Source organism: Erythrolamprus reginae, chromosome 2 (assembly GCF_031021105.1).
Source record: "Erythrolamprus reginae isolate rEryReg1 chromosome 2, rEryReg1.hap1, whole genome shotgun sequence".
NCBI classification, from domain to species: Eukaryota; Metazoa; Chordata; class Lepidosauria; order Squamata; family Dipsadidae; genus Erythrolamprus; species Erythrolamprus reginae.
The window spans coordinates 117,879,011-117,902,390 of NC_091951.1; the positions used below are offsets into that span (position 1 = coordinate 117,879,011).

A 23,380-nucleotide genomic window follows, 5' to 3' on the forward strand; every position below is an offset into this window, starting at 1 on the left:
GACCAGGGCCACAACAGACAAGGCTCTGGCATTGTTTGGCCGATGGGACCTGGAGGAGCCCGACTCTGTGAGACCTTATCAGTCAATGGGACATATGAGGCAGAAGACGGTCCCATAAATTATCTGATCCTAAGCCTTGTAGGGCTTCATAGGTAATAGCTAACACCTTGAATTGTGTTCAGAGACCAATCAGAAGCCAGTCCACCTTGTGGAGTGTTGGACTGATATGGGTGTATCTAGGTACACCCATCACAATTTGCGCAGCTGTATGCTGGACAAGTTGCAGTCTCTGAATGTTCTTCAAGGATAGCTCCAAGTAGAGCACATTGCAGTAATTGAGCCTCAAAGTGATGAAGGCATGAGTGACTGTGAGGAGAGACTCCCTATCCAAATATGACCGCAACTGGTGCACCAGGTCAATCTGTGGGAAAGCCCCCCTAGCCACAGCTGAGAGATGTTGTTCTAACCTCAGCTGTGGGTCTAAGAGGACTCCCAAGTTATGCATCCTCTCTGAAGGGGTCAAAATCACTCCCCCGAGTGATGGATGGACAATTGGCATTGTCCTTGGGAGGTAAAACCCACAGCCGCTCAGTCTTGTCAGGGTTGGGCTTCAGCCTGTTGATGCCCATCCAGACCCCCACAGCCTCCAGGCACGAGGACAACACTTCAACTGCTTCACTGAATTGTCATGGGATGGAAACATACAGCTGAGTATCATCAGCATACTGATGGAAACTCACCTCATGCCGATGGATGATCTCACCGAACGGTTTCACGCAGATGAATTTAAACATGCCTGGGATAAACATATATCCATTGTAAGATAAAATACAGGAAATAGTAAAAGGGCAGACTAGATGGACCATGGGGTCTTTTTCTGCCGTCAGTCTTCTATGTTTCTATGTTTCTATGAAACCAGTTGTTGGGTTGCAGAAAACAAACCACACAGTTATAGAGGTGCAGATGACAGACTCAATGATTCCTCTGTAGAACTGTATCAGTAACTGCTTGGGCAGTTTGAACTTTCTGAATGTGTACAGAAAGAACATTCTTTGTGGTGCTTTTTTGATGATGTTTTTGATGTTAGGTGTCCATTTTAGGCCTTGAGATATGATAGAACCTAGAAATTTGAAGGTCTCTACTGTTGATACTGTGTTGCCTATTATTATAAGAAGTGGAAGTATGGGCTGATTTCTCCTAAAGTCTACCACCATTTCTACGGTTTTGAGTGTGTTCAGTTCTAGATTGTTCTGGTCGCACCACGAGGCTAGTTATTCAACCTTCTGTTGGTATGTAGATGAGTCTGATCACTATTGTGTCATCTTCAGTAGTTTAACAGATGGACCATTAGAGATGAAGCAAACAGTTCCTCAGATTCTTAAAGAAAGAATGCGTGCAAGGAGTGTGCTCAGCTATGGAATATTGTTCAGCTCTGTGAATTATTATATGTCCAGTTACAGCTTGTACAAATGGCTAAAGCATTCCAATCTGAGTATGCGTTGCTAAGCCACAGACCTACTCACTTCACCTATGTTTCTAGGTAAGCAAATAATAGCTGGCGATGTCAGAATCAAAACTACTCCACCCACTGAACCACCCATTTCATCCTAACTATTATGTTCTCCTCCCAACTTTTCAACAGAGGAGGAAAATCAAACAATAAGATTTCAGCATTTTTGTACTTCTTATAAGGTTGACAGAATTTGCTTGTTTGTTTATTATTTATATTCCACCTTTATTTTTACAAAATAACTCAAGGCAACAAACATATTCAACTCATCTTTTTCCACCTATTTTCTGCATAACAACAAGCCTCAGAGATGGTATTGCTGAGAGAGAGTGACTGGCCAAAAATCACCTCACTGGCTTTCATGGCTAAGACAGGATTTGAATTCACAGTCTCCAAACATTCTAGCCAGGTGCTATTTTCAATTTTTTAAAAATTGCTAAATTACTAGCACACGTTGCAAAAGTGTCCTTATAATTCTCTGTAAATTTAAGCTCTTAAATAAATGGGAGTGGGTAGTTACGAGTTTACATCAATATATTTATACAGCGTTATCAATTTCTACAAAGAAAGCATAAGACTTCAGCAGGCCATTTTTCATGTTAGGACTTTTTTTAAAAAATGATTTTTAAAAGTTAGAATTTTTTTACATCACTGTAATAGATCCTCCTTTCAATACACCTGTCTAGAGTATTACAATGCAGCCGACATGGGGCTACTCTTTTCCCCCCAAAGTTTTTATTGAATTTTTAAAAACAATATGAAAACATAAAAGACTAATAAAGCACATAGTTATTTTTACACTTTACATTTCTGTAACATTGAAAAGAAAAAATATATATATGCATAGATATTACCATATCAATCTACCATATCTACCATATCCAGTGCAATAATAAACTTCATTAATGTTTGTCTTTACATTTGCTATTTATTTCTATTTGTTTATTTGTTTGGGTTTGGGGGTTTTTTGGTGTGTGTGTGTGTATAGAATTTTCCCCATATGGTAAAAAGCTCTCTCTCTTGTCTATTATGTAGTTCATAAGTAAGTCTTGTCATTTCAGTGCAGTCCATCAGTTTACTAATTATCGTGTTCTCTGATGGGGGATTTTCATTCTTCCAAGTCTGTGCAAATGCTAGTCTTGCTGCAGTTAATATATGTATAATGAGATAATGATTTGCTTTGGTGTATTGTCCCTTGATAATCCCTAATAAGTATGTCTCGGATCTTAACTCTATGTCACATTCTGTCATTTCTTTTATCCAGGTCTTGGTCCAATAATTTCTTGCCACGGAGCAGGCCCACCAAAGGCCCACAAAATGTGCCGTGAACTTTTTTGCATTTCCAGCATAATGAATCTGTATTGGGGTAAATTTTTGCAAGTCTGGCTAGAGCGAAATGCTAATGATATAATATTTTATATACGTTTTCTTTGTAAGAGACTGATAAAATAAATTTGTAATTTGCTTTATCCCAATCCTCTAGCTGTATCACGTATCCGAAATTTTTCATCCACGCAATTGTTTTCCTTGATTGTTTCCTCTAATTTGTCATACTCAAATAATTATACATTTTTGTTATAAATTTACTGTGTGGTCCTACTAAATTTTTAACTATTAGATTCATTTTTTTTACTCATACCATATTCTTCCAGATCTGTTTTGTATCTGCTCCACAATTGAAGGTATGGGAACCAATCAATGTTTCCCTTCTGCCTCTAGTCTTCAGGTTACTTTCTCTATCTAGCAGCTCTTTGTATGTCCTCAATTTTGTTTTATCTAATGTGTGGGGATAGATCAAAGCCTCTATAGTGTATAACCATCAAGGTATCTGTATATAGCGCTTGATTTTGATTTTTCTCCATATATGTAATAGGGTTCCTCTTTGGAAATGTGTATGTTTAGTATTCTTTTTCCCCCAAAAGATGGGCATACCAACCTTTTTGGATATTATATCCCTCCAATGTTAAAATACTTTCATTACTAAGCATGATCCAATCTTTTAAGTAAGTAAGATTACTGCTTGTAAGATTACTGCTTGATAATATGTTTCTAGATCAGGCAGCCCAAAGCACCCTCTGGATCGGTTATCTTGTAGTGTCTTATATTTAATCCTTGTTTTTTCCCTGGAGCATATAAATTTGGATATTGCTTTATTCATTTGTCTAAAAAAATTATGAGAAGTGTCTGGCTGTTAGCCAAAACTCTAAATATTTGATTTTTTTTTGTTGCTTGTAATCCTGTTTTCACTAATTTCCTGGTCTGTGTGTTGGGTACAATTTTTGGTTAGCATTTTTGTTTGGTCCGTATTAATTTTAAATCCTGCCACTGGGGCTACTCTTGAAGAATATTTGGAAGTTTCAATTGGTACAGAATTTGGCTGTACAAACAATTTTGGGCAGTCCAAGAATGGCATGTGTAATATCCTGAAGGAGATGGGTAGTCTAGGTACATGAAATGCAAGTAAGTAAGTAAGTAAATAAATAAATAAATAACTTTGCTGCATGAGATGTTCTGGGTGAAACTTTGCTTCCAGGTTCAGTTCAAGGTATTGGTTTGCTATGGGACCAAATTATTCAAGGCACTGCTTTAATCCCATCATATCAGCCCAGCCCATCCAGTCGGATAGAAAAGGCATGTTACAGATCCCCACCAATTAAAGAATTTTGACTTTATTATTATTATTATTATTATTTATTCGATTTGTATGCCGCCCCTCTCCGAAGACTCGGGGCGGCTCACAACATGTAACAACAAATCATAAATAATCCAACAGTTTTTAAAATGTTTAAAGATTTAAAAGACCCCATATACTAACAGACATACACACACGCATACCATATATAAATTTATCCAGGTCCAGGAAAAGAGCCTTCTGTGTTGTCTTCCCCATCCTCTGGAATTTCCACCTCCCCGCCCCCCGCGACTCTCTTGGCCTTTTGAAAGTCTGAAAACCTGGCTTTGCCAACTTGCATATGGGTCTCAGAGAGGGGTATAGTTGGTGCCGTGAATGTCTCCTTCCACCTTTTAACTTGCAAGTGATTTAATAAGCCTGCCAGTAGAGGTTGTGAATGCTCCATCACTTGACACATTGAGAAGAAAATTGGACTGCCATCTGGTTGGGGTGGTGTAGGGTTTCCTGCTTGAGCAGGGGGTTGGACTTGATGACCTGCAAGGTCCCTTTCAACTTAAATAAGTAAGTAAGTAAGTAAGTAAGTAAGTAAGTAAGTAAGTAAGTAAGTAAGTAAGTAAGTAAGTAAATAAATAAATAAATTAACGAACAAACAAACAAACAAACAAACAAACAAACTCCTTGTTTCACCGTGACCTTTTTCCTGATGCATTGTATCTTTATTAATGTATTGTATTTTTATATACTCTTGAGAGAGAGACTACATTTGATAATTTTTTTTTTTTAAATATAAAAGCCATGTATACAATTATTTTCTTCCTTCAACCCTATTGTTGTTCACAGGACAATTTGGCTAAATTTAGAAATAATAATGACTGGCTCCATGTCACAGTTTCTTGGGCAAACCACCAGCCTTCTTTTTCAAGCCTAACCAAACTGGTAATAGAATAAACAGAGAAGGGCAGGTAAATGTAAACAATGCAGGAGGTGGAGCACAGATACTGAATTATGTAATGATGCATGCAAGTGGTGGAGTTGTGGAAAAAGTTCGAACAATAACCTTTGGAATTTAAACTGAACTGTTATAACCATGTTCTACTTTTATTTTTGAAATGCTGGAGGCTAAACTTTATTAATACAGTTAATTGTTACAAGAGAATCAATTAAAAAAATAGGAACTGTCTCATCTCAGACAGAAGAATGTTGCAGCAGTTTAATAAGTACAAAACTACTTAGAAAGTGGCCTGGTTTCAAGGGCATTGTGTATGAGGGTCACTTTCCTGTGGAGCAGCAAAATAACTTAGGCCACTGCTGTATCACTACAGATGAAAAGCTGTAAATTGTGTCACACACAAATACACGTAAACACAGAGAGAGGAGGGGGAGGGAGGGAGGGAGGGAGAGAGACGTCCATTGCATAGCTGACCAAGGTGAAAGGACAAATCAATGGGGGAGACTGTTTTCAGAAGTTTATTGAGATATTTCACTACCATAGTTATAGAATGAGGAAGGCTTGCAGGAATAGGAGAAATGTAGCTTTACCATCAGAACATCTAAGGATGACTAAACCATCCTATTCAGGACCAAAGATAAGATGAAAGTAACATCATGGGGACAAACTGAACAACATGTTGCTGTAGCAAGTTTTTAAGTGAGAGACGTTCAAATGAGGAAAATACTATTATACTATTTAGTGTAGCAGGCTATAACCTTAATATTTAAGTCCCATTATTTGGGACCCTTTCTAATCTAGGATACTATAAATCCCAACACATGGAAGTCAGATCTTTTTTATTCAATCTCCCCCTCACCAAAACACTACTCAGAATATTGAGATGGGATCTGGGTCCAGTTTTGCCTTAGTTGCAGCTCTCTCAAAGACTCCTAAAAATAGATAATCATTTTAGATAGACAAGAGTATAAAAAGTAAGGGGAAACATTTTATTTTCCATTCTTCTGTTAACCCCTCAGAGTTCCCACTGCTTGTAACGATTTGTACAATATTGTGTAAATAAAACCAATCCATACATTGGCAGAGGGGGCTCTACCAGTGACTTGTTTACCTAGAAAGAAATGTAAGTCAAGATTGCTGGAATTGAAGAGGAAACAAAGGCAGGCTCTACTGTGTTCTTTGTGATTGTTGTTTTTTCTATGCTTTCCTTAGAAAGTTGCTCTTCAGTTAGGGAAAGCATATGAACCTGAGGTTTGAGAGCTCTCTCTCTCTCTCTACTTCCCTCTCTCCTTCCCTTCCTCCCCCTCCCCTTCTTTCTCTCTCTCCTTCCTTCCCTTCCCCCACTTCTCCTTCTCTCTCTCTCTCTCTTTCTCTCCTTCCTTCCCTCTTTCCCTTTCTCCCCTCTCCCCCTCTCCTTCTTTCCTTCTCTCTTCTTCCTATCTCTCTCTCCCATTCCTCCTTTCCTTTCTTCCCTCTCTCCTTTGTAATTTGAGCACTAGTTAGCAATTGACTCAGGTATAAAAGAACAGCAGGAACCCTCAAAAGAAAAAAAGTTGTTTCTGTGAATTAAAAAAAACAAAAATCCCTCCCCAAGCCTAATCAAGGAATATCTTTACCCCACGGCTCGTTCTGCAGAAGGGCCCAAGGAGAAAGTTGGATTCCCGCCCGCCCTGAGCGTGAAGGGCCCCGCCTCTCTCTTTCTCTGCCCTCTGTTCCTCCTCCTCCTCCTCCTCCCTCTCACCCTGTACGGGGAAGCCGAGAGAGACGTCAGGCCGGACCGGAGATTAGCAGGCGCTTTAACTGGATTAGAAAAGCAGCAGAGGCAAAAAAAAAGAGAGAGAGGGGAGCCGAGCTGAGGAGAGAAGTTGCTTTGCGAGTTGTTTGCAGCCGGCTGGCCAGGCGCGCGCTCTTCTCGTCCGGCTTTTCTTTCTGGCTTGGAAAGAGCCCCCGCCATGCCCCAGACAGTGGCTCTGAACGGTCCTTCGCCCTGGGGGTTCCGCCTGGTCGGAGGGAAAGATTTTAGCACCCCGCTGACTATTTCCCGGGTAAGTGTGAGGGAAAAACCCGCGTCTCTCCCTGCTCTGAGCGCCGGCGGGGGGATGGATGGAGGTTGGAGAAGCGCCTCAAGGCGACCGAGGCGGGAATTGGCACTTTTGGTCAGCACTCGCGTCGCAGCGCCGTTTTGGGCAGACTGGTAGAGGGTGGGGGGGGGGGAGAAAGCGTGCGGGCCTCGGTGCCAAGAAAGCACGTTTGTACCCGCCTGGTTTCGTTCAAAGGTTATCAGGGGACTGAGGTGTCTTTGTTGTTGTTCTTTTAAGTAGCCTTTGTCCATCGGCGTCCACCGGGCACCATGACATCAGCTCGTGGCAACCTGGAAAGCCCCAGACAGACAGACAGCCCGCCCACCAAACAGAAAAGTGGCGATGCACTTCAAAGGCCCTCTGGGGCTCTTGTCGACCCTGCGGGAGGCACTTGTTACTGGCCGGCCGGCCGGCCAGCTCAGCGTTCTGGCGCTCCCGCCGTTGCGGCTTTTCGTTGCTTGTGGAGAACAAGCGGGACGAGAAACGGGAGGGCGCCGGGAGTGTAAACGCCCCTGCGAGAAAGCAAAGATGCTTGGCGTGCGATTTTAGGCAGATCCCCGTCTGATTTGGATGCTGTGAAGAGCCGTCTCAGATCTGCAAGGCGCTGAACTTTGGGGCAGTTTTTATTCTCTCCCTCCCTCCCTCCCTTCCCTCCCTCCCTCATTCTCTCTCTTTCACTCCCTCCCTCCCTCTCTCTCCCTCTCTCCCTCCCACTTCTCTCCTTCTCTCCCTCCCTCTCCCTCTCTCTCTCTCTCCCTCTCCCTCCCTCCCTCTCCCTCCTTCTTTCTCTTTCACTCCCCCCCTCTCCTTCCCTCTCTCCCTCCCCCTCTCTCCCTGTCTCCCTCACTCCCTCTCCATCTCTCTCCCTCTCTCTCTCCGTCCCTCCGTCCCTCCCACTCTCTCTCCCTGTCTCCCTCACTCCCTCTCCATCTCTCTCCCTCTCTCTCTCCGTCCCTCCCTCCCTCCCACTCTCTCTCCATCCATCCCTCCATACATCCATCTTCACTCCAGTGCCTAGGCTGGAAAGGAAGACTTTAGAAAGAGAAAGCAAGCTGCTGAGTGAATTAGCAGTGAGTGGCATTAGAGTTTAACAGTGCACTTTTTTTTTTAAGGAATGTGCAGGCAAGTTTCTTGGAGAGAGGGAAATGAAAACTTGCAGGAAACAGACCCATCAATAAGTGGGCAGAGACACACACACAGAGAGACCACACGTGCACGCACACACACACACACACACACGCCTTGGGTCATCACATTTGGGAAGGCAGAGAATTTCCCCCTGGACATATTAGTCACAAAAATTATTGTCTTATGTTTAATGAAATCATTTCCTAAACTCCTTTAAATTTCCAATAGGCAGGTCCTAGGTGTGATTACTAAAACTATGTTTTCCCAAAAGCAGTGGGACTTGAATATTTATTTATTTATTTATTTATTTATTTATTGGATTTGTATGTCGCCCCTCTCTGAGGACTCAGGGTGGCTCACAGCATATATAGTAGACGTAACAATACAATAGATCCAATTAATACAATTTTTTTTAAAAATTGAATTCTAAAACACTTTAAAAAACATTCATTCAAAACATTCAATATGTCGGGCAGCTTATAATCCTAAACATATTAAATAGACTATGTCAAAATTCAGTGGCATTTTCTGCTGAGAAAGATAACAGGATTACATTGCACAATTACCCCATTAAAATAATTAGTGTTCATTATTAAGATGCTTAATGCACACAATAAACAAGTACTGGTCATGACGTTTTGTTTCTGAAAGATTTTTGTGAAATGTTGTTCTCTCATGATGAAAGTTAAAATGGGGAAGAATAACGATCTGGTCATTTTAATTTTAAATGTGCATGGTTTTATAATAACAGCATATTAGCTGGCACAGTATAAACCTGATATTATAGGAAAGTTACTATGTAATGTTTGAGTTCTTGATTTTAAGGGAAACTAACATTGAGCAGAATCAACTGAGCACACAAATATTTGAATGAAAAAAGTGGATCTGAAAACAGTCTGGGTAAAGATTAGTAAAAAAAAACCTCTGGCAAGAGAAATTAATAGCAAAGGAGCTCAAAAGCAGGAGAAAGGCAATAAATTACATTCACAAACTATTCCAATGCAAAGGAAAAAAATGAAGGACAGCAAAATAAGCTAGTGTGACTACATTAAAAAATAGTTAAAGGAAGATTTGGGGAAGAAAAAAAAGACAAAAATTAAAAAAAAAGGAGAGGGGGGGAAAAACCAGATCACAAAGGAAAAGCAGGTAGCCCAGAACTATAGTGCTGATAACTGGCAAGCCAAAATTCAGAATTAGATGAAATTAGTAAAAAAAAGGTTAAAAATAAAGCAGGACGTCTTAAAACCTCTTCAAAATCCATCACTATAATAGCTGCCCAATGCAGAAGGAAAAATGCTAATAAATGACAAAGAAGGGGCAGAGCTATTTAACTTTGTTTTAGTTCAGTCATCAACAAAACTATGAGTTGTACTTAGGAAGAGCAGAATGACAGGGTAGGTTTATATTTTACACTGACAGCATTATGTATGTATGTATGTATGTATGTATGTATGTATGTATGTATGTATCACATGTTTTTTGCTGAAATTTTAAAATTAAGGGAGACTAGGATGGCACCATTTCGGCCTTGTATATATATATACATTTCGGTCTTGGTATACAGTGATCCCTCGAGTTTCGCGTCCTCGAGCATCGCGAAAGGGCTATATCGCGAGTTTTCAACCCGGAAGTAAACAACACCATCTGCGCATGCATGCCCTTTTTTTCTATGGCCACGCATGCGTAGATGGTGGAGTTTCCCCAGCTGGGAAGCAATAAGAGCAACGGGGTGGGTGGGGGAAGGCCGGGCGGCGCGCGCGCGGGGGCCCGCTTCCCAGCTGGGAAGCAATAAGAGCAACGGGGTGGGCGGGGGAAGGCCGGGCGGCGCGCGGACAAGCGGCAGCAGCGAGGCGGCGGGGAAACCCCAATCTTCGGCTCCTTGCTGCTGCGGTGGAAGTAAAAACACCATCTGCGCATGCGCAGATGGTGTTTTTACTTCCGCACCGCTACTTCACGAAAAATCGATCGTCGCGTGGGGTCCTGGAACGGAACCCTCGCGATGATCGAGGGACCACTGTAGTCGGGTTTCTTCCCGTGTAGGATTTAGAAATTTCTGGCGACGTTTCGACGAGGTCCCACTCGTCATCTTCAGGCTGGTGCTTCTGTCCTTGTTCTAGGGCAAACATTTCTAAATCCTTCACAGGAAGAGACCCGAATATACCAAGACCGTCATACCTGTACCCGTGAAAATCTACGAAAACAAATATATATATTTGTTTTGTTTGATTCGATACAAAAAATATGTAACCCTTCCCTGGTGCAGAGCTGAAGGGATTGGATACTGTAGCCTAGAGGATAATTCACTGCCTTACAAGACAAAGGTTGCAGGTTCAAGTCCCAGTGGGTATGGCTAGATGATGAGGCCAAAATAAGGCCGAAATAGATCTATCCTAGTCTCCCTTAATTTTCAAATTCAGCAAAATAACATGTGACACACACACACACACACATATATGTCACATGTTATTTTGCTGAATTTGAAAATTAAGGTACAGTGATCCCTCGATTTTCGCGATCTCGTTCTTCGCGAAACGCTATATCGCGATTTTTCCCACCCGATGACGTCACTCTTCCTTCCTTTCTCATCTTTCTTTCTTTCTCTCTTTCTCTATCTTGCTTCTTCCTCTCTCACACTCTCTTCCTCCCTCTCATCTCTTTCTTTCCTTCTCTCTCTTTCTCTATCTCTCCCCCTCTTGCTGGCGGGCGGCGGGTGGCGGGGCGGGCGGGCGGGGGCATCAGAGAGGAAGACCCAGGGAAGGTTCCTTCGGCCGCCCAGCAGCTGATCTGCTCGGCAGCGCGGTAGCAGCGAGGAGCCGAATCGGGGTTTCCCCTTTGCGTGGGCGGCGGGGAAACCCCGATCTTCGTCTGCTCGCTGCTGCTGCGGCCGCCCAGCAGCTGATCTGCTTGGCAGCGCGGGTAGCAGCGAGGAGCCGAATCGGGGTTTCCCCTTTGCGTGGGCGGCGGGGAAACCCTGATCTTTGTCTGCTCGCTGCTGCTGCGCTACCAAGCAGATCAGCTGCTGGGCGGCCGCAACAGCAGCGAGCAGACGAAGATCGGGGTTTCCCCGCCGCCCACGCAAAGGGGAAACCCCGATCTTCGTCTGCTCGCTGCTGCTGCGCTACCGAGCAGATCAGCTGCTGGGCGGCCGAAGGAACCTTCCCTGGGTCTTCCCCGCCGCCCACGCAAACTCCACCATCTGCGCATGCGCTGCCATGAAAAAAAGGGTGCGCATGCGCAGATGGTGTTTTTACTTCCGCAACCCTACATCGCGAAAAATCGATTATCACGAGGGGTCTTGGAACGGAACCCTCGCGATAATCGAGGGATCACTGTATATATATACCTTTGAGTTTAACTTTAGGACTAGATAATTGTATCCTAGGGTACTGTATTAAAAGAAGTAGCTGAGGGAAGGGTTGAACTCTTATATTTGAGGATTGTTGGAGAATGGATGCTGCCAAGCAACTGGAGGAGAGAATTATTGACCATGATGTTAAAAAGATTCAAAAGAAAATATAGCAGACTACAAACCAGTATGATGTTGATACTTGGGAACATTCTAGAATCCATGAAGGCTTAGATCAGCAATTTAGAACCAAACATCAAGAGATGGTCAGGGGTGGGCTACTGCCCGGACAGGGGGAGGGGAATGCGGTGAGGTAGCAAAAATGGAGCTCCACCCCAGAGCACCCAATTTGCACTGAAAGATGTTGAAAGAAAATGCAGGGCGTCCTGCATAAGCCACGGTCACAGTGTGGTAGTACAAATTTTGATAGCCCTTCACTGTCTATAGTATAACTCACATGGAAAACAATGCAGCAATTACCAGGAGCAGTGATTTGTTGAGAACAAATTGTGTCAGATTAATTTTAGCTGCCTGGCTAGTGTAGCAAAATCAGGTGGTTGCTTAACAATATGGTCTGAAAATAATACATAGATTGCAAACCATCAGTGGCTCCTTGCCAAATTGGAAAAAGAGAGTGGGTGTGGTGCCATAAAAATATTTTAGGTAGCCTACTTTTCAATATTTTATTACCTATTTATTTACCATATTTATCAAGCCACCCTTCCCACAAACTCATATCTCTGGTCTGAGTACAACACAACACATTTAAAAGCTCCACAAGAATCCAAAGCCAACAAACCAAAATAAAATAAACATAAAGTAATCATGCAAAATAAATAAAACAACAAGTAAACCCCAAGAAACCAGGAGAGCAAACATCACTTAATCTCATACAGCCGCCTTGCACCCTGGAATCCCCAAGGCTGATGAAAAAAGGCATGTTTTCAAGGGCCTTCTTGAAGAACCTCAACTCAGGGGGAGTGATGTTCCAGAGAGTAGGGGTCATAGAAGAAAAAGGTTTTCCCAGCTGGAACTTGTTAGAAGATGGGACCCACTGCATACTCCTCCTGCCTGCTCCACTGTTTGATTGAGATTGTAGAAGAAAAGTTTATTAAATTTTCAGATGGTATAAAGTACCCTAGGAGAGATGAATGACATTTCAAACAAACCTGATAATTTGGAGAAATTGGAAGAAAGTAATGAATGATATTTAATAATAACAACGGCAAACTTCTTTGCTTAGGGAAAAATAATCAAATCTGTGTAATAATTGATTATACGGGTATTCCTGGATTTATGATGGAGCCTGCCCATTACAGTCATATGTCATGGTGATCATCAAGTGAAGTATCCATGTGATTGTCATACTTAATGACCACAATTTCTGCTTTCCCCATTGCAATCATTAAGCAGATCACATAGAACAGTGATGGTGAACCTATGGCATGCGGAGCCATATTTGCTGGCACATGAGCCATTGCCCTAGCTCAGCTCCAACCTGCATGTGTGTGCCAACCAGTTGATTTTTGGCTCACCCAGAGGCATTGGCAGGGCGCTTTTGGCCTCTGGGGGATGGGGAAGGGCATTTTTACCCTCCCCTAGTTCTAGGGAAGCTTTTGGAGCCCAGGGAGGGAGAAACATGAGCCTACTAGACCCACCAGAAGTTGGGAAACAGGCCATTTGCGGTCTCCATGGGGGGCGAGGAAAGCTGTTTTCACCCTCCCCAGGCACTGAATTATGGGTGTGGGTACTTGCGTGGCCCCCACTCTTTTGGTCCCCCCCGAAGAAAAAAAGGTTTGCCATCAGTGACATAGAATCTCTGGTGATGAATGCCCTAGAAGGCTTAGTGTGGGTCAAGACCTGCACTATGTGTCAATGTACCATTTGTACATCCAAAGATGAACGGCATTGTTGACAGCTTGATGAGTTATCAGCTTGGAAGACTATTTCCAATATACTGTTTTACATATAAGTCTATTCATTTGAATACATGACAATGAATATGAATATGATTAATTTTATTGCATATGATGTAAGTAAGGAAAGTAAGGAAATATATAAAAATAGCAGGTATATCTGAGAATATTTGATCTTGAATGCAAAAAATAATACTGTAAGAACCTACTAGTCTGTCCTGAAAAACGTCCATGTTAGACATTTCTGTTATAATATTACTTGAGAAAGAAAAGGTGAATGTAATCTATCAAAGCCATATACCATAGATATTCCGTATACTGTAAAAATGTAAGAGTATTGCACTTTGTCTTAATATGCTTAATGTAGCAAAACTGTACTTTGCATCTTTCTGTATCTTAGGTCTGAAAAGAACTGTTTTTCTCTTTGAAGAGAAATGCTTTGTTTATATTATTTGTTATTGGTTGTCAAGCCTTTGCACAGAGAAAACAGTTAAGGGTAATTCCCCATCTACAATCTGCAAAGTGATTTCAGCAAATGATTTTACAATAATTCACTGCAGCAAGTTAAAAAGAATAAGGGGGGGAATGAAAATTTTCAGAACAATTATAACAAGTAATTAACTTGGATTTTTATTTGCAAAGGCTACTAATTTAGATAGGCTTTCTCCCTTAAATACTCAATGTTTTAAACTGGGATTTTAATAGCAGAAATTATTGTAGTGGATAAATATTTTTATTTTATTTTTTCACCAAATTTACACAAACTTCCATATATATACCATAATATCAAGACATCCATAGTAATACATTTCTGTCCAAAATGCTAAAGATACAGTACAGTATATCCTTAATTTGCTCCTTTTATACTTATATCTTCCATCTGCTTTCCTTCTATATTTCATACTACTCACCTCCATCTTCCTCTCTTCCCTCTACTTTCTTTCTCCCTCTCTCCCTCTTTCCTACTTCCTTCCTCTCTCCCCATTTCCTTTCTATTTCCTCTTCCTCCCTCTTATCCTTCACTGAGTACATCTAATCTTAATCCATTTTCAATCCACGTGTACCAATCTAATATAGAATTATTAACCTATAAAAACCTTTTAACTAAATAATTGTGCTGATTAATTATACAAATTTATACACAACTAATATTGTTAACACAATTAACTATAAAACAATAATTCAAAAAAATTGATGACATTCCACCCTCTATCATCCATTCTCTTTTAATCTCTCAAATATTCTATTTCTTGTAAATTTTTCCCTTCCAACCCCTTCTCTTAACTTTTTCTTTTACTTTCTTTTATTTTTGTAGCAATAACTTTTTTTCAAAATACCTTTTCTCCCTTTGGAATATAGTATTAGTGTAGGTCTACTATCAATTCCTCATAGTCTCTTCTTCCTATTACCCCATCATATTAAATTGCTTCCTCTGATACCAATGCTTATAAATCACTGTAAATCCCAGTGTAAATCCCAGTGTAATCACTGTAAATCCCAGTGTAATCATCAGTCTGTTTTTTATTTTCACTTCTCTTTTCATCTTTGTAGTCTTCTTGTTTTTCATTTTCTTCATTTTCATTTCCCACCATTGTTGATTCTAAATGTTTAGCACCTGGTTAGGGCTGGAAAGAAACTTACTTGGAGCAAGTTAGAGTAATGAAAAAAATTCTGCAAAGACTTAGAGCTTGGAAAACATTCTTCACAGACAGTAACAATGAAAGAACTTGCAAGATAAAGCTGGGAAGATTGTTAGCACCTAGTTAGGGCTGGAGGGGGGGGAGCTTCGAAAAAAGCTATTCAGAGTATAAGACACACTTGAATTTTCAGCTTCTTTTAGGGATGAAAAGGGTGCATCTTATACAGTAATACCTCGTCTTACGAACCTAATTGGTTCCCGGGGGAGGTTCGTAAGATGAAAAGTTCGTAAGACGAAACATTGTTTCACATAGGAAACAATGTAAAATCAATTAATCCGTGCAATGAAAAAAAAATGCAAAAAAAACGCCGCCGCCTGGCTGTCACCTTTTAAAACAGCTGGGGGGCTTCCCAGCATCCTCCTGAACCTGAATGCCAAACCCAAACTTCCGGGTTCAGTGTTCGGGAGGTCGCCGAGAAGCCCCCCGGCTGTTTTAAAAGGTGACAGCCAGGCAGCGGGGCTTCTCGGCGGCCTCCCGAACCCGAACTTTTGCTGAACTTCTGGGTTCGGTGTTCAGGAGGCCGCCTAGAAGCCCCGCCACCCAGCTGTCATCTTTTGAAACAGCCGGGGGACTTCTCGGCGGCCTCCCGAACGCCAAACCCGGAAGTTCGGGTTTGGCGTTCGGATTCAGGAGGACGCTGAGAAGCCCCCGAGCTGTTTCAAAAAGCGACAGCCGGGTGGTGAAGCTTCTCAGCGGCTGTGGCGGCGGGTTCATAAGAAGGGAAAAGTTTGTAAGAAGAGGCAAAAAAATTCTGAACCCCGGGTTCGTATCTCGGGTTGTTCGTAAGACGAGGGGTTCGTATTATGAGGTACCACTGTACTCTGAAAAATATGGTAGATAGTTGCGCTAACATGCTAAGTAAATGAGTGTGAAATGTTGTTAGAGAAGAATTCAGTCATGCTTGTTTTAAATACTATTGCTCTGACATGTTGCTATTAGTTTTCCCTGAGACTTGGTTCAAGTATCCACACTATTCTGCAAAGGGCAACAAAATTACAAGCCTCAAAACCTGCTGGGCTTGAGAATAATGTGATGGAGCCTACTATTTATGCATTTCCTTGATAAATTGAGTATAGTTTCCCCCTAAAATACTTGAAGAGTTAGTGAGCAGCCAGTCTAGAATCTAAGACAAGATTTCACACTAAGCCATATTTTTGTTATGGTAACTTTTATGCTAGATATCCTTCATTGCTTCCTTGTTCCTCCTTCTTTCTACATTTGTTGCTTTTATTAGAGTAGTTGCTGTGTAATAACAACAGTGTTTTAAGGTTATCCATTTATATGTATATTTTTCATATCTGGCAACTTTCAGATGTGTGGGCTCTGGGGAATTCTAGTAGTTGAACTCCATAAATCCTAGAGTTGCCAAGTTTGAAAAAGACTGATTTATATATTTTTGTATGAAATAGTTGTAATATTAGGCTAATTTATGATAAAATAAATTTGATAATATTCCCATTATTGCCACAATAACAAAAGCTGAGAGATTAAAAACTAATATGTGCCTGCAGTATTTTTTTTTCCTGCTCTAATGTGCTATTTATTTTTCTTTACCTCTGTGAAAAAGGTACATTTATTTACTGCCATATATAATTCTCTCTAATATTAAGTTCTGGTATGCAACAATTCCAGCCTTTTCATTTACTTACAATGCCTTCCACTCCCTGTTTACCAAAGACCACCATCTGCAGTCTCTACTTTGTAGTATTCAGGTGTAATTAATTATGGAGCAGCTTCTTAGCAGATAAAAAAGCTTTACAGAGAATCATTAGAACTGCTCAGAATATCATTAGGCTTCAGCTACCAGCCCTGGATGATATCTTCACACCTCGCTGTTTTAGAAAGGTGCACAACATTCTCAGAGATTCTTCTCATCCTGCTTACAATCTTTTTGGACTGCTGCCTTCTGGCAGAAGATACAGAACAATTAAAACTCGAACCACACGTGTTCTGAACAGTTTTTATCCCAGAGCTATAATTGCACTTAACAATGTAGTAGAGGGTGACCATCAGTGAACTACTGGACAATACTACTTGGTTTGTTGTGTGGATGTTGGATGGTTCAGGTAAGAAATTGTCACGGGTTGAGTATGTTCTTTTGGATTGTTATGTATGTTGAAATTGGTCTTGGCATCATACGAAGTTTGTTGCATGGGTATGCTGTGTATACAATGACAACAAAGTATTATTATTATTATTATTATTATTATTATTATTATTATTATTATTATTATTATTATTATGAGAGTTACTCACAATACAGGCAGTAGAGACCAATCTCACTCCAGTAAATTGTGGCTGAGAATCAATTAAACCAGCTGTGTCCAAGTATGGAATTGAAATATTTATACAATGGAGGCCTCTGGGTATGCTACCATTTACACCACCTGCGGACATAATGTCATAAATGGCAGGGATCCTCCCCTTCACTTAGGTATTTTTAATAACTCCTGGATAACATGAGTATCTTAAAATCATTAGAAATTGTATACTAATCATGTTGTTAAGGAGTCAGTATCTGTGTAGTCTACATGTGGTTAAATAAAGATGACAACTTTGGTCTTGAATAGCTTTCTGAGTTATTCACAATGCAAACATCAGTTAGGTATGTGCCCCACCTGTAGAAATGATCCATTAAATCCCGCATTACAGTAATCTCTTAGCAAACAGATGCAGCTCCATCTTATTCAGGTTTATTCAAATATTTTGTGTATATTTCTGTCATGTTGTACAGCTTGAAAAATATTAGCCTTGTATGTTTTAATGGTTCCCTCCCCCAAAATATTTACGATTGTAGTCCTTCAAAGTTTGTCTCTATGGCTGAGTATTGTGTTGGTTCACATCACAGTTTTGGTTCTGCAATTGCTGTTATTAGTTTCACTTACAAAATGATTCAAGTTATTTCATTTTTTAAAAAATTAAAGCATCCATAAAGCAACTAGCCTAGGAAACAAAACTACCCTTCAACATCTCCCTCCAGTTTAAAGGGACCATTGAACTATCCTAGCCTGAAAGAAAAAACAGGGTTTCAAAGGACACCTGAAGGCAGGCAGGGTTGGAACCCTATGAATCTCCAGGGAAGGCTGTTTCAAAGGGCAGGTGCAGTAACAGAGAAGGCCCACTTCCTGGGTCCTGATAAATTAACATTTTGTTTGTTTGTTTGTTTGTTTGTTTGTTTTATTGATTGATTGATATGCTGCCCCTCTCCGAAGACTCGGGATGGCTTACAACATATAGAAAAAACCAATAGAAATATCCTAATCCAATTTTAAGGATAAAACTAACTAATCTAAGACTCAGGTTCCTTAAAAACCAGCCTCTCCCATTCAAACATTCATTACATTCATCAGCCAGGGGACTAACATCTAATGCCCCCAGGCCTGATAGCACAAATGACTCTTCAGGTTCTTGTGGAAGGCAAGGAGGTTGGGGATAGTATGAATCTCGGGGGGGGGGGCTGGTTCCAGAGCGCCGGAGCTCCCACAGAGAAAGCTCTTCCCCTAGGCCCTACCAAGCAACATTGTCTAGTCAACAGGACCTGAAGAAGGCCACTCTGTGGGACTTGACCGGTCACTGGGGCTCATGCGGCAGAAGGCAGAAGTAATCTGGTCTGAAACCATGTAGGGCTTTATAGGTTATAGCCAACACTTTGAATTGCGTTAGGGACATGGGCATACCTAGGGAGGCCCATGACTGCTCCCATGGCTGCATTTTGCATGATTTGTAGTTTCTGAACACTCTTCAAAGGTAGCCCCATGTAGAGAGCATTACAGTAGTCGAACCTCGAGGTGATAAGGGCATGAGTGACTGTGAGTAGAAACACTCTATCCAGATTGGGCTGCAACTGGCCCACCAGGTGAACCTGGGCGAATGCCCACCTCGCCACAGCTGAAAGATGGTGTTCTAAAGTCAACTGTGGATCGAGGAGGACACCCAAGTTGTGGACCCTCTCTGAGGAGGTCAAAAACTCCCCCCCAAGTAATGGTTGACAGATGGGGTTATCCTTGTGAGGCAAAACCCACAGCCACTCCGTCTTGTCAGAGTTGAGTCTGAGCTTTTTGACACCCATCCAAATCCTAAAAGCCTCTAGATACCGATACATTACTTCCACTGCTTCACTGAATAGGCATGGGGTGGAGATGTATAGCTGAGTGTCATCAGCATACTGATGGTAACTCACCCCATGTCCAGGATCTGAAGCAAATCAAATCTATCAAAAGATGGATAGCACCATAGAAGACATGGGATCCTTCAAATATCTTGACCTTGTGCCATGGCCACCTAAAAAGTGACCAGAACAGGTGAGAACATGAGGAAATCTCTAAAGCACACTTGGCATATTACTACACATGTGCAAAGGCTTTCCTGACCATAAGTGCCATCTTTGAGATTGCCAAGTGGGATAGTACAAAAAATGGATCCCCTGTTCCAGGCGGACATAACACCCTTGGCCGCTTAGTTTTATTTGATCTAATCTAAGCCTGTTCCTCCCTGTTTCCCTCAAGAGCTTCCAGACACTTGGACAAAACATTAATTGCACTGTTTTGTTATCCAATTATTGATGGACACTGCTTCAGTCTGTTAATGTTACTTCTTCCAGTGGGTTCATCTAAACCTTGCCATGAAGAAAGGAGGAGAACCACAGCAACACCATGCTTCTCATTCCCTATAGCTGACCCATAAGGATACCATAAAAGTTGTGGAAGTTTCAATAGCTGAATATAGCTGAATTCAATAGCTGAATATAATGTTAAAATGTTTTGTTTTAATGTAGGTAGAATGACAAAATACTGAAAATAAAAGTTATTTTTTCCAGTTCCTTGCCTGTCTTAAGAAGTATTTGATAAGGCTCTTTCTTAGATTTGCTCTTCTACAGCAAAAAATATAGTTTAGCTTTATTATACAACCTGAATTTTGTGACTGAATCTTGTTTGTTTCATAATGTGGCACAGTGGGGAAACCTTTCAATCTAAGATATCACAGATCAGGGGTGACATGCTGCCAGTTCAGGCGAGCTGGTTGGTCATCATAGAGACGGTAGTGATCAGAGTGCAAGGCTTCCCCCACCCACCTGGATGTCGCCATTTGGGTTCTTTTACCCTCTGTGCATGTGCAGAATGCTTTGCATATGTGCAGATGGTAAAAGAACTTGAATAGTGGCTTCTGGGCAGATAGGGGAAGCCTCACACCGGCTCTAGGATGACCAATTGGCCTGCACAAACCAGGAACATTTCACCCCTGCCACAGATGTGTTACAGAATATTAATCCCCCAGTTTAACCATCTCCAATTAACACACTCTGAATTTGCTATAGAAAACCCAAGTTACTTTAAATAACCTCACAGTGGGCTGGTGGTATTCAAGGGAGAAAAGGTTGGTTTAGATTTATATCATTTTGGACATAATTGTAAAATATTCTTTGTTTATTCAATCCATTACATTTTGGCACACAGATAATTAGAGCCATTTTAATGTCATGCCTCTTATTAATTACTTCAATTAGTTTATGGCACCGGCAATGCAGAAGTGGAAATCAAACAGGAGAAATTATTTATAATCTTTTCATTCCCAGCCTGACCTTGGTGGAAGCTTAACAAAATAAATCTCCCACACCCTAAACACTTTCTGTCTTTGCCAAGCTGGATGAAACAAAAACATTCAAGCTCCTTAGGGGAATTTACACCATTTTGCAATGTTGGTGTAATGACATCAGACATTTTTTAAAACAAAGTTTAAACTATTGTTTTTCTGATGCAGGTGTACCTAGCTACTGTAGAAATAGAGATATACAAACATAAGAAGAGGAAAGTTGAAATTTAAAAACCATATATATATTGGAGAACATATACTGAAGAAAACCTATTTTTCAGATTGATTACAATAATTTAATATTTCTAAAATGAAAGCAGTTAAAAATACAATCTTTTAATAATACTGATTACTCGAATTCCTTGTGTGTCCAATCACACTTGGCCAATAAAATTCTATTCTAAAAGTGGGAGTACAAATAAAATAAATGAATGTAATCATTCATACTTAATAAAGTTGCTTCTTGAGAATAGACAAATACCGAATATCTTGATGCTTAAGGGGCGCAGTACAGATCTTAAGTTTATTAAATTTATGCATGGTATGTCAGTATGTATGATTGGCTTCTTAAATTGTGTTTTTTTAAAATTAACTTAAATATTAGATTTGTTTACGAGTCTACGGAGAGGGGCGGCATACAAATCTGATAAATAAATAAATAAATAAATAAATAAATAAATAAATAAATAAGTGTGTATTTTGCATAAGGTGTGAGTGATTTGCCTGTTTTTCCTTTGAATGTGGATGACATGAGATGGTATTTGATTTACGTGGTTAAGTGTACTCCTGTAAATAATATGATTGGCCTTCTATGGAATTGTCATTTTGTCCTTTGCTGGGACAATACATTTACTACTGCTGTTTTACATCTGCCTTGAAGCATTTTCTTGCTCAAATTATCTCTGAATATATTTGGATTGCCTTCTGTGAACTTGATATTGGACCCAATCTTATCCCCCAAAATATTTTCAAGAGGAATTTTTGGGTTTGGGATCTCTGCCATATACTGAATGGACAAATAACTGATTTTTCTAAAGTACAATTTTATCTTTTGAGAAATTGATATTCTCCAGAACCAAAAGTTTCTTAGAACTCACTCACTGAAAGAGTTAACATTTGCTTTAAATCACCACAGAAGAGGGAATACTGTAGTCAGTAGTGTCCAGCTTAGGTGGTTTGCTTAGCTTCTGTGTTGGCTTCTCTTATCTCTTCTTCAATCCAGAAGCCAAGTGGTTTGCTGGAGGAGGAATAACTTTGTCATCAGGGGATGACAGGAATAAATATGCCAAGCCCTATTTTGTTTGTTTTCTCTCTTCGCTAATGGGATAATTCAATTCCTTTTGGCTAGCAGCAATATTCATAACTAGGACCATACTGTTTAGTTGCAAGCTCTTGTGCTCTCTGGAGTAGATGGTTTTTTTTTACTATGAATATAAAGGAAATGTGTCAGTTTCCAGAGGACAGTTTTCAGAAATCCATGCAAAAGCAACTAAAGGCAGCCTGCTGAAATACAGTTGTTTTATTTTCTAAGGTTCCTGGCTGGAAAAAGAAGTTGTGAGTGTTAAAAATTTTAAAAACAATAAAGGCATTTTTTAGGAAGCACAGTATTTACTGTTGTTTCCATTTATCCATTCAAGCAAAAGCTGTCATTTAAACAGACTATCATTTACATTTTTCTAAACCAATTCTGATTTACTGAAGATCGGCTTGTCTTTTTTTTGTAGGAAAGTGGGATTATTTTGTTACCCTATTATTATTCTCTCTAACACAACTGTATGTAAAAGGGCCTCTCCATCCTTCATCAGAATAATTCTATCAAAACTGAACAGAGTGGGACTGGATTTAGTGGAGAAGGGTAGGGAAGTAGCTGGCAAAAATGATAAAAGTCTAAAATGAACTAGATCTTGACCTGTCCTGGTCAAGGGAAATTTTTTTCCTCATAAATCCTGTTATCTCCTGGTTGGGTGACCCATAGAAAACTAGTGATTAAACCCCAAATTTGCTTTGCCTCACCAGCCTTCCCCAATCTCTAGTGGAGGCAATGAGGCATTTGAGAGACTAAAGTCAGGTTTTATTTGAATTTCCTTAAACTCTCTACAGAAGAAAATACAGTATGTCTTTCTTCTAAGGCCATTAATTGCTGGTAAATGGGTTTGAAAGTCATGTGACTCAGAGGTGAGAATACAGTATACATTCTGCTGCATTCTTCTCAGTGCACACATACAAAAAACTATGGGCAAGTAAAACTGCAAGACAGAGCAGATACACATATACAATTGCACTGATTATACTTTGCAAAGGATATGCATAAAGGCAGACATGTGGAAGAAGGAGAAATAGAGAGCAGAAATATGCAACTATGCACTTAGAGAACCAGCCAATGTTTTCCACCCAATGAAACATTGGGAATAAATTATTTCTATCTGTCCATCCATGAGATTAATTCTGAGGACCAAACAGAAATGGGACCAAATTTGGTGTAGTGGAGGGAGGTGGAGTTGAAATCAGCAGAGATAAGTTCAAGTTAGA

At 40.6% G+C, this 23,380-nt stretch overlaps 1 protein-coding gene across 1 annotated transcript in view; it reads left to right on the forward strand.

Annotated features, from left to right (window-relative positions):
- The first annotated feature begins 6,824 nt into the window (after positions 1-6,824).
- PDLIM4 (PDZ and LIM domain 4) overlaps positions 6,825-23,380 on the forward strand; it is a 100,049-nt gene continuing 83,493 nt past the window's right edge. Inside the window, exon 1 of the mRNA XM_070739297.1 lies at positions 6,825-7,136. Within this exon, the coding sequence (XP_070595398.1) occupies positions 7,044-7,136 (93 nt within the window). The 5' untranslated portion in view covers positions 6,825-7,043. The remainder of the gene's footprint in view (positions 7,137-23,380) is intronic.